Raw genomic sequence first — 13,137 nt, forward strand, 5'->3', positions numbered from 1 at the left:
ATTATTTCAAATTCTTAAAATGTATTACTCTTGTTAAATAAATGCTATTTATGTTAGCAATTTTAATTTAATAATTAAATTGGTATGTTGGTAAATAATACACCATAATTATATCTTTAAAATACACATATAATTACATAAACAGGCATCTAGCAAAGTCACCCATTACCTTTAAAACCTTACACACTAAGTGTAAACATAAATCAAAAAGCTATAATTTTCAGTCTTTACACATTCAGAAAATGGAATGAATTAGTTCTGAAAATTACATTGAGATTGCGGCAAGTCGTTATATTGCAAAATATTAACCAGATAATAATTATTTTAATGAATGTACTTTATACAAGTTAATGTTTTCATACTTAGAAATTCGAGTATCCCTTAAAAGTGTATTAATTTCAAAGAAAAAAAATTAAAACCCGATACCTCCACATCACACTGGTTGTTTATTTTTAATGTGGGTTTACATTGCAACCGTTCCAAAATTTAAAAAAAAAATTTAAGAATTTGGGCAGTTTTTTTGAAATATTTTTTGTAGTATTCATCACAAAATTAAAAATTATACAAAAGTCACAAGTTTTATTTCAATTCCTTTAACATAACAATGCTATAAATATGCAACAAACGCAAAATAACGTAGAGCTGCAAATCTTGTTTATAAATGTCTTTTATTGCTATTTGAGACTCAAAGGGGTAAAATACAAATCAAAATATACAAACAAATTACATAGATATTAAGTACATCCAGTATGTAAGTTTTACAAAATAATGAGTTCACAATAACACGATCTCTTTTATACGTTTAGAAATGTATTTTAAAATTTTTCATTAGACCTTATTTCTAAAAACAAAGAAAAAATAAAACATTAATTTTTTTTCCCTTCTAAATACAATGAGTTAATAAACGACGGTACAGTAAAAAAGATTCAATATCAGATACTCTAGACTATCATGTTATTGTGTACACATAAACAGATAATATAATACATACTTATATTACATAGACAATTATCACAAAGCATTAAGCCATTATCTAAGTTAAACGAAGAAAATAAAAACATCTTGAGTTATTGATCTACTTAGTATATAACTACACAAACATAACAAGTATTATTAGACAAGGATATTATCTATCTATACATATAATAAAATTGGAGTGTCTGTTTGTAATATCAAAAGGAAAATTCCAGATTACAAGATGATGTATTTGTGTTGCTGGTATTGAAAATCGCATTTAAAAAATGTTTGTCTGTCTGTCTGTCCGCAAGCTGCTTTCGCTCCGGGTAAACTCCGAAACGGCTGGGCCGATGATAGATGGGTATATTATAGGTTACTTTTTTATCTTAATATTGCGTAGACGAAGTCGCGGACAACAGCTAGTATAAACATATAATCTACCGCTTCTTATTGTTTTAATAAACGATGTTTTGAATTAGATAGAATTTTTTTAGTCCCGTTTTGATACAAAAATCAAAGGTTAGTTTTACAAATATTGTATTTAAAAAGAAAATATTTTGTTTATACGGGACTCAAATACTACTATCATATTTTCATCAATAGAATGTTCTAGAAGATCTAGAGGATTGTTTTGTTTTTAAACTCTTTTTTTTCACATTATTAATAAAGTTTTTTTTAATTATGTTTAAATTGAATGTTATGTATTTTATGACCATTAATACTTTAAACACTATGTCCGATTTTAAAGTGTTAATATTTTTTTTTATTCAATTTGCTTTCCCTTAACAAGGGAGCAATCAGTCGGGCTTCCTGATTTTTCATTATTACTTGAGACTATCTCTTTACAGTCTTATTTTTCCATTTACTATTTTCTCATACTCGTCCTTGCCGAGCGGCAGGTAGTCCCCTTGTTTCATATCTAAATAGTATAATTTATCATTCTTTACCAAACTGGGATCAAAGCCCTCCTTTTGTAGGTCGATTTTCTTCATTTTAAATGTACCTGGAAATACAAAAAATATGAATAAAGTTAATACGAGCTGTTCTCGTGTAGCTTCATCCGCATGAAATATAAGCATTTTTTATTGTTTATATTTTTTAAATTTTCACTTGCACTATCAAAATTCAAATGCACACAAATGACAACGAAGGTTTTTGACATTACATAACAACTACCGTTACCATGGAAACCTTGCGTCCTTTATGTTGTCAGCTTGTAGGTTTTGTCTCTTTCCCGCATGACGGTTTTTAGTTTTCAAATTATTTACTTCCTTATTTTAATAGCGTGAAAACATATAGCCTGAAGCGTGTCATAAGTGTAGGGTTTTTATTAAAAAAGTGATATTCAAAAATACATTTAATTGCTGATTATATTAGTAAAGATTTTGTAATAAAGGAGTCGACCATGATGTTTTATTAATCATATTATTGTAACTTTGGTCTGAAAATAGCTGATGTTCCAAGAAAAAAAAAATGTTTACAAAGGATTTGATTAGTGACAATACAGGCAATGTAAATGTTACCGGTCATATCGACGGCGCTCATAACGCGTATGAAGACGGGGCGGGCGTACGCGGGCAGGTGCTGCGCCAGGTCCCGCGCCAGCCGGCTCAGCTGCAGCGACCCGTCGCCGTCCACGATGCCGCACATGCCGGCGCGACCTTCTGTGTTCGGTACCTACAAAATGATTTATTGCATTACATGGAAAATTTCGATTCATTATCACATCACCAGCTCACTATACGTCCCGACTGAGAGCCTCGGAGCCTTTGTTTTTGCCGAAGGGGAATGCTTTACGCTTACTCCGTGCCTCGGGGCTGACACGAGAGTTATGTGGGACTCTCCCCCCATTATGGGTGGCATATCCACTAAACCCCTCAGTTCCCTCAAGGCCATTGTGTGTCATCTACCACATCCGATAGTTAAATGGTCAATCAGTCTGTTGATATCGTTTATTTTACTAAGTTTTCTTTCAAGGCCTCACTTAGCGACAATTTATTGACTGAGACAAATGTTGGGTAAAAAAGTTTTATGTAACACTGTCTGCAGAGATCTACGGTCAGGTGGATTTAATTTTTTGTCGAACCAAATCGTACGGAAACGCAAAAAACATAAATGACGTCTATTATAAAATCATTTTCATGAGCTCATTGCAATTACGAGACGAGACGGTCGGCTCATTTACTAATACAAGAAAATTTCGACAGGCAAAATAAAAATCATTCGCTACAATAAGTTCATTTGGAGGTGACTTATAGAATAAATTTATTAAGTAATAATTTACCGTATATTAATAAGATACTTCTATACTGTATAAAATATATTATTCTTACTATGTATCATTATAGAAATTAAAGAAAAGTTAAGAAAGGCAATTTGCAAATCTTACACGGCTGAGGTTAGTTGGGCGATGGCCTAGGGCACTTTAAGGCTCGCCAATATTAGTCTCACTTAAATATTAACCCTCTCCCCTCCAAAGCATAGGGGGCGCTGTAGAAATGTCGCCTATCACTAATAACGCTAAAACCGGTACAGAGTTGATACACATAAAAACCACAGACTCATAAAATTCAAATATCTTGCATATTTAAATGAATAAACATAAAAGTAATAATATTGTATTGACATACCAGGACATAAACAAGTATTATATATAAAAAAAACATACAGACGAATTGAGTACCTCTTTCTTTTGTTAAGTCGGTCAACAAAGGTAGAGAAAAGAAAGTATGGATGGATTGTGTTAAGAGTACATAAGAGATGTCTGGTCTTCAAGATACTCTTGCACATACCTTCCATAGGGACAAGATCAAGTTATGACTTACCAGGACTCCATAAACGACAGCATCCCTGTGGTCCGCGACCCTGGAGATGGCGGCCTCCACCTCGGTGGTGCTGACGTTCTCTCCGCGCCAACGGAACGTGTCCCCCGTGCGGTCGCGGAAGTACAGGTAGCCCAGCTCGTCCGCCACCAGGATGTCTCCTGCACACATTATATTGCAACTCTCAACTTATTTGAAGCGGCAGAGATTTTTCTATTCTGTCCGTTTTTGTGGTACCAGGTGTAGGACACCGTGTATATTATATATACATTTCTGTACTGTAAGCGAAATACGTATCAGACTTTTTAGAGCTTGTTTTTTATTAAACATGTTAAATAAAAAAATAATAAAACATTAATCATAAAAGCGATTTTAATCAAGTCTTACGGCTGTGTTGTGCAACGATTTTTAAACACTTCGCTTCGCTTCTTACAATCTAATAGACGTTATTTTAAGAATAGTTGGAGTTTTGTTATCTTTTTAATTGAACACGCTAATACTAAAGCTACAATCGTCTGAACATTTTAAAACGAGGTAAAGACCAACTCAATACAGCGCAACTTATAAATATCGGCTAGTTTCTTTTTATTATTATGCCTTTGTTTACAGCACTTACTGCTATCTAATTAGTTATTTGTAAGAAAAGGTGAAGTCTGTCATGATAGTGAACACCCAATATTTCCTGAAGAGGAAGAGCGCAGGTTTGCGCGATTGTACATATTTAGATGTAGTTTCATTTGGCAATGAATGTTTCTCCGTGGGTTTCCAGTGGGATGATTATTTGATCAATAGTTACCAGATATGAATGCGGAGTCTCCGTACTTGAAGACGTCTCTAACGACCTTCTTGTCGGAGGCGGACTTGTCGACGTAGCCGAGGTACTCCCGCGTCGGGTTGTTGGGAGATATCTTGCCGATGAACACGCCCGGCTCGTCCGGAGCCGCCACCTGAACAACTTCTTAGTTGAAATCATCTTCCTCCTTATGCTACTCTCGTAAGGTCGACGAAATAGGTTTTTGTCCTCCACATAATTCTATCATACGTCATCACAGTCATAACTCCCTTCTTGATCACATCACTTTTCACGCAATCCATCCATCTCTTTCTAACTCTACCTATACCGGTGAAAGGGCCGCACTCATAACTAAAGTTTATACAAAAAAAAAAAAATTTCACACTTGTACACAACAAATACAAACAAATGTCTCTCAAAATCAAACTCTCGTAAACTAATTCTACTTCGAATAATACACTACAATGTATCTCATTTATCGTAACACTGTTAAAAGATATTTTTATATTCATAAAAATACTAGCTTTTGCCCGCAACTTCATCTGAATTTAAAGTAAATAAACTAGGAGCCTGTCTGTCCTGACTATGTATTTACATCTGTGGCAAATTTCAGCAACATCAGTTTAGTTTTGGAGATATATAACAAACAACCCATACTTTCACATTGATAATAATAGTAAAATGTCGCTAAAAGCACAAATTGACTGTTTAATATCTTACTTGGCAGAGTCCCCGCGAGTCCCGAATGGGCTCCCCTGTCTCCTGGTCCACTTTGATGATAGCTATGGGGTAGATACTGGGCAGGATGCGGGACACGAACCCGATAGCGCCGGGGGTACCGTCCGTGTTGGCTAAAACAATAAAACTCCTTAATAACACTAATTTGATACTATCTATCTATACTAATAAACGTAAACACACACTTCTTTGTGGCGTAAGATGTCAGCAATCACAGTATATTTTGGAATAATCCTTTTTTTAATAAAAACCTCTACACTTACGTCACGCTTTAGGCTATATTTCACGCTATTAAATTTAGGTGGCAAATAAATTAAATAAAATCCCTAATTTGGGAAAGAGATCTACTGCCAACATCAAGGAAGCAAAAATTCTATAGTAAGGTAATTGGTATTTTGACATTTGCTAAATAACTTGATAAATGTAAACAATAAAATAAAGTTTTTATAATTTCATGCGGATAAAGCCGCACGAGAACAGCTAGTCTAAAAACAATAGTAAATGTAAAACAAAAAATAAATACCTATGTTAGCATTGCCTTCTGTAGCTCCGTAAAACTCGACCACATGTTTGATATTAAATCGCTTGAGGAAATCGTTCCAGATCTGAAACAAAAAAGTTATTGAAATTTCATAGTTTAATTTTAGCCTAATTTCAATATATAACTAAAAATTATTTGTGCGAACTGTATATGGTTGATATAATTATTGTTATAAAGCGATTTTGTTCATTATTATGCGAATAAATAATGACTTCGCTGACCCGTTGATAATCGAGTCGCCCACACCTACGGGTCGCTATATTGTGCATTACATAATACTTGCTCTTGTTTCTATACGAACATGTTCCAATTAAAATAAATTCTACTTTTAAACGTATTCATTGTACGTATTTTTACGACTTCACTGTTTTATCTGCAAACGAAACTTTCCACATTATAAGATATTATTATAAAAGAGCTGCTGCCAGCAAACTTTGTTAACATGGAATTTTAAAAAAATGGTCGTCTATATCATTCCCACGTGCATCTACTTTTTACCAGCTACCTTCCAGTAAAAGTCCCGTCCAAATCGGACAACCCGTTATAGCGGTACGGTCGCCATTTTGACAGCGCGGAACAAAAAAAAAGTAGTCTATAATATGCCCGTCGAAATCGGCCCAGCCGTTTCGGAGACTACCCGGAACAAAAGCGGCTTGGACACAGACAGACAGACAAAAATTTTTTTAATGCGATTTTCGTCATCAGCAACGCAAATGCATTATCTTCCCGAAATCTGGATGTATAGAATAGAAGAAATGAAAAAAAATATACGAATCATTTCACTCTCAATGTTGATATAAGTTCTATGTCTTAAAAGCTTATAAAATAAAAAAAAAGCTATATAACCTGTGGCCTCAGTCCGTTGCCGAAGATGACGCGCACGTTGTGCTGCGTGTCCGCGGGCGAGGGGGGCGTGGCCAGCACGTAGCGGCACATCTCGCCGATGTAGTGCGCCACCTGCGGGAAAACAACACAACTAAACATATTACTATACCGTATTTACCAAAAAACGATTAATCTTACTAATATTATAAATGCCAAAATTTGTATGGATGGATATTTATTAGAGTTTGTAGCCTAAACTGCTGAACGGATCTCGTTATTTTGCCATAGATGTAGAAGATAGTCTAGAAGAACACATACGCTATTCACTTTTATTTTGTTTTTAATTCCACGCGGACGGAGTGGCGGGCGAAAGCTATTATTACATAAGGACATAAATCTCCTAACATAGACCTTGGAAGATCTTTGTTTGAATGGATCTTGAATTTGATGGTAACCACGCCTTTTTTGGTTTTGGCATTCTCATTTTTCAAGTTCAATATATTAAAATCTCAAACGACAGTAGTAATTTAAACATTAATATGCATTATTCATAGGTGTGGCTTTTTATGATCCAAGGTTAAATGTAACGTTTTAAGGTCCAAGGATAAGTTATAAGTATAGGTTTGTTAAGCGATTTCGAATCATAAAAGAACACGGATTATATTGGTCGTAAAAAAAATAAAAACTATATTACTGAGCCAGAATTATAAAAAAGGGTCCATCCTATCAAATAAAAAGAAATCAGAACATTGTTGGGAATAGAGCCAACATTTAAAATATCATTAACATGATGATAGGTACACCGGTAGAGGTAGACATAGAAAGAGATGGATAGATTGCGTGAAAAGTGACATGATCAAGCAGGGAGCGATGACTGAGATGATGTATGATAGAGTTATTTGGAGGACAAAAATCTGTTGTGTCGACCCTATCGGAGTAGGATAAGGAGGATGATGATGATATTTTTTTAATAATAGCGCCAATCTGTAAAGATTCTAGTCAGTGGAGTTTATTGTTGTGTTAAATTAATTACTTTGTTAAGTCGTATCTTAATGCATAGTTATAATAGTTCCGAGTATTTTTCCGCTGTAAATTGATTTACACAAGCAGAAATAGACAAGCAGACAATCTTTTTGAATCAGTTTTTCCTCAATCATTATCAACTATTATTTAATTGTACAATGTAACATTTGATTAGTATCTTAATTGAATAAAATTTGAATTTTATATCATAACTAGTTGTTCCCATGCGGCTTCATCCGCTTGTAATTATAGAAACTTTATTTTATTGTTTACATTCGTCAAATTCTCATTGCAAATGTCAAAATTACCGTTACCATAATTACATTGCTTCCTTAATGTTGGCAGCTAGAAATTTTTTTCAATTATTTACCCCCTGTTTATTAAAGTGAAAATATAGCCTAAAGCGTGTCGTATTTGTTGGGCTTTTTATTTAAGAAGGAGTTATTCAAAAATATGCTGTGATTGCTAACATCCTAAGCCACGAAGTAGTATATTATTATTAGTATAGGAGTATAGAAGGATATAAACTTACCGTAGCATTATATTTCGCGCAGTCTGGGAAAAATTGTGACGCAGAGAATTTGCTCTTGAGAATGACCGTGCATCCAAACAGCATCGCCTGGCCCACACTGATGACGCCGCCCGCGGTGTGGTACAGCGGCAGTGGACAGTATATCGTGTCCGAGGACTGAAGCCTCATGTGATGTATCGCTGACGCCATGAACACAAACCTATGGTAGGAGAAACATACTAAATAACTCCTTTTAACAGAACATAAACAAGATCAACAGAACTTGATAATGCTCTTTGTTGTATAGACCCTTTTTCACTACGACCAAGGTAGCTTGCTAGGTGGAAAAAGGATCTTAATGTTTATCTTGTACATCTTTATAAACATGTTTTTTATGAAAAAAAAAATCTGATTGTGCGTGAGTTAAAGATAAGATGGTCTGAATGTATATTTGAAGAAGGAATATTATTATTATTTTTGTAATAGGAATAAAGATTCATATTTTATTATAGTAAATTTTTTCAAATAAATAAAATCTTTAGTACATGATTCAAGTGCTGTGGCAAATCATTTGATTGTTGGTGAAAGTGAAAATGAGGCCGAGCGGGAAAGTAAAACGGAGGAACGGCGCGAAGTGGGCACAGACCACTTCACGGACATGTACGGTATACCGACATAGGTAAACATTTTGATAAATCGAACAAACCAAATATTAAAGATAAACTAATAGAATCAAATGCAACCTAAACACATTCTATGCCACTATTTACCGTAACAAATACCATTGTAATGAAAATGACGATGCTAGGGGAGTTTTTGAATGTGTTGAAATACTAAAATAAACCAAAGCAAAATTGGGTAAGTTATAACTCAAGTTAATGCCGATATCGAATTCAATTACTCAACTAGTACAATAGCTGAAGAATGTAAGATTCATGTTTTATTAATGAGTTAACCACTAACCTAGAATTAGAAATAACAGCTGCTTTCGGAAGACCTGTGGTACCAGAGGTGTAGATATATAACAATTTTCCATGGAATCCGTCTCCATCTGCCAAACTCCAAGGAGCTGGGGGTGTAGTCTCCAACATGGCTGTAAAATCTCTGATACTGTCGCCGCTACCATCAGCTGATTGCGATGGGTTCAACGGCCGATGTGTGAATTTAAATAATTTAATTGAGGAACCAAGCTCACTGGCTATGTCTTGTATGGCTGAAATTAACTGAATGATAAATAGGCAATTCTTCATTAAATAAAAAACAAGTAGTAATAAATGTTTGCTATAATTAAAACATACATTTTGCTAATGCTTAAAACAATTAACAACAAGCTGTTTTACAGTGTCTAATAACAATAATTTGTCGAAAATACTAAATCATACTAATATTATAAATGCGAATGTTTAGATGGATGGATGGATGGATGGATGTTTGTTAGAGTTTGTAGCTTAAACGGCTGAACGGATTTTGATGAAATTTGGTATAGATGTAGAGGATAGTCTGGAAGAACACATAGACTACTCGCTTTCATTTTTTTTAATTACAAGCGAACGGAGTCGCGGGCGAAAGCTAGTAAATCATAATAATTAATCACACATGATTCATATGTAAACTAAAGTAGTGATAAAAATCTTTATATCCTAGTTCTGAAAACCATAAAAAGTTTATGTGTAATAGTTAAATAACAAAACAATATGCTATTGAAACTATTTTTCAAGAAAAATTTAAAGTATGAGTCATATAAGCCTACCCTTACTTAGGGGGGACTCGGCTTGTAGATTTACACCAAATCTTTGAATCTCTTGAATGAAGTTGCCGCTTATATTGAAGCATGAAATTGTGATCCCTTTACTGTGAAAACATTGCATAATATTCAACAATATTCATACCTGCTTGGAATTCTTCGGAAAATATTAACACATCACATTTGGCAACATTGATTGAATGTATCAACGCATTTCCTCTCTGATTGGTATTAATAAGTGGTGTTATACCACCCAGTCTTGCGTTACCCAGCCATAATGCTGGCAACTGCGGGCAATTGTTAACCAACAGACCCACAACATTTCCTTTCTTAACACCATTGGCTTTTAGTACCGCTGACACACGTAAACTAAAATCTTCAACCTACAAGAAAAACTCTAGTAAATATTTTTAGTATCATCATCATCTCCCCCTGCCTTATCCTACTCCCGTAGGGAGTATCATCCGTCATCTCAGTCATCACTCCCTTCTATGATCATGTCACCTTTAACGCAATCCATCCATCTCTTTCTAGGTCTACCTATATTTTTAGCAATTACAAAAATTATTATATTATGTACTAATGGCATTTTTTCATATACCTAATCACGATAATTCTATTTACATACTTAGATATTTTGTAGAAATAAAGATTTTAATGCTCAGCGGAACCTTGAGAGATAGTAATCTTAAAAGTGACACCAATTTTTAAGACGCATATAGTTTCATAAAACTTATTAAGGGATAACTGTCGTAAATCAAAATAAGCTTTTGTATAAAACTACAGATCTTATTTTTACTTACAAATGGTATTAATATCAACAACAATAAAAATTATTGCAAGATTAGTAGAAATATGTAAACCAAGTTAATAGTTTTACGACTCCTAAATTAAAACAGAACTACTATTCCATAAATCTTAATATAATAAAGGTCCTTATGATACAAAGTTCATATGTCTTAACCTTGATAATAATTAATAGTTTATAAACTTCTGAAGCAGATCCATTTTTTTCAATAAACAAGTACAGTAGAACCTCGATAACTCAAACCTCAGTAACATAAAAACCTCTATAACTTCAAAAAATAATATGTTCCTTTCCCATCCAAGCCCAAAACCTATAACATAGATACTTGATAACTTAAAACCTCTATAACTTAAAATATTTTGTGTTTCCCTTGGACTTTAACTTATCAAGGTTCTACTGTATATTGTTATATAGCACAGGAATCAAATGACATCACAGTTTAAAAATTAATATATTCCATGCAGCTACTACATTTCATATTTAAAGTTATATTTAAAAACTCTTCGGACATTATTTTTTATTATTCAGTTTTATTGTCACATAAATTGCCAATGAATACCAGATTTGAATACTAAAGTGATCCATGCTACGACATTAAGATGTGAAATTTTTAAACTGCACTTAAATTAACAGTTATATTTAAACAAAAAGGGTGATAAAGCAATTTTATGTATCAGGTACATAACATTTAAATACAATACCTATTCATGTAAGGAATGAAACTCTACTGAAAATGTTAATTGTGATTTATATGCATATACTTAATACAATGTTCTTGTAATCCAATTAGATTCTTGAAAAATGTGATTGTAAATGTAGTTCTTACAAATAATAATTTTTAGGGTTGAATTGTTGTAAGTTACCTCTTTAAATGACCAAGTTTCATCTTGAAATACAAAACAGGGTTTTTCCGGATGTCTCTGGACTACAAAATGAAATATATCAGGCAAAGTCCAATTCTTCCTTGTCAGCTGCCAAGTGAGTAGCAATATCTTGAAGTAACAGATTAATGCTCTGAAATTTAAATAATAATTAATTTTTTCATTGCTAACAGAAACAAAAATAAATAGTAGTTCAATTAACAGGTACATTATGACATAATGTTATTTGTTGGTTTTAACATTTATAACTTTTGAATATTAATTAAAAGAACAATCTTCAAGGACATATACATTATGTACCATATAAATAAAATGTTTTACTTAACATTTTTATTGTTTATTTTCAAATAACTTGTTAAAGGTACTGGTATATTATAATTAAAGCATTTAAAAGTATAGTTCAAATGTGTAAACAGGTCAGGTTACTTAATAACTTAGTAGGACAAAGTACAAGGCGGAAGTTTACCTGAGATCCCTTGGAACGGTCACTAGTGCTACGTAGCACCATCTTGTATGGAATATTACGGCATACAAAATACCTAGACCGAGACCAACACCGCATGTTGCAAAGAAACCGAGAAACCACCAAACGGCACAAAATGCCGCTAAAATAGCGGCCACTAGGAGTATCATCGCGACCGCTTTGCACCACGAAGCGCGGTTAACTGTTACAAACCAACAACATCGTCGACGCACACCGATCGTTGAAAATCTTCGGTTCGCCAGGTCGCTAACCCGTTAAACTTGTTTAACCATACGATATGAATTTTAAATACTCCCGCCAAACTCACATTGATCATTTAAACTAAAATTGCAATAATACTCTTAAATATATTTTCAGGAGTACTTTCTCTTCTTAAACAATGTCGTTATGTATTTCCAGATGATAAACAATTATAATTAGACTAAAAATATAATGTAAGGTCTCGAATACATTAATCGTTAATACGTTTTAAGAATAGCAGAAAAATGCACTGAGATAAATAATAAACATAACATGTTAAAAATTACAAAATATACAGTGCTCAGCCAAAATGTCCATTAAGAAATGTCAGTTGTCAATGTCATGTCAACAACCATGAATTCTAGCAATGTTAGTGTCAAACTGTCAACCTTTTGACATTTATTATTTTTACAGTTTTTTAAGTTGTAGCCTTGTTGGCCATAAGGTCACAGGTTTGTTTTTGTAACTTACATAAAATGAAATTGTAAAAAAGTATTTTCCCAAAAACTTATGTCACTTGGCGAGAGTGTCACTAATAAAATCATCCTTTAATTGTACGGGCCATACCAATCTGTTGCACTAAGTAATCCTATCATTTTCTCTTTTAGATATTGTTAAATTTGATTACACTAACTATAATAGTTTCTTATTCATTTGTTATAATTTTTTTTTATACTGGTGACCGCTGCCCATAAGGATAAGCAATAACCCAAGAAGTTTCAGATGTTTTGTCTATCTGAACAAAAATAAGAGAAGCATAAAAAAAGGAT

General features: G+C 33.4%; 1 protein-coding gene across 1 annotated transcript; it reads right to left on the minus strand.

The window, feature by feature from the left end:
• Positions 1-1,346: 1,346 nt before the first annotated feature.
• On the minus strand, positions 1,347-12,569 carry LOC106099606 (long-chain fatty acid transport protein 4-like). Its single transcript, XM_013278195.1, has 12 exons — positions 12,110-12,569; positions 11,626-11,776; positions 10,100-10,337; positions 9,174-9,423; positions 8,232-8,430; positions 6,698-6,808; positions 5,834-5,915; positions 5,293-5,423; positions 4,576-4,726; positions 3,783-3,940; positions 2,481-2,634; positions 1,347-1,960 (listed from the first exon to the last, which is right to left on the minus strand). The coding sequence occupies exons 1-12, from the start codon at positions 12,274-12,276 to the stop codon at positions 1,800-1,802; spliced, it is 1,953 nt and encodes a 650-aa protein (XP_013133649.1). The 5' UTR covers positions 12,277-12,569; the 3' UTR covers positions 1,347-1,799.
• Positions 12,570-13,137: the final 568 nt, after the last annotated feature.

Source organism: Papilio polytes, unplaced genomic scaffold, assembly GCF_000836215.1.
Source record: "Papilio polytes unplaced genomic scaffold, Ppol_1.0 DF824102.1, whole genome shotgun sequence".
NCBI classification, from domain to species: domain Eukaryota; kingdom Metazoa; phylum Arthropoda; class Insecta; order Lepidoptera; family Papilionidae; genus Papilio; species Papilio polytes.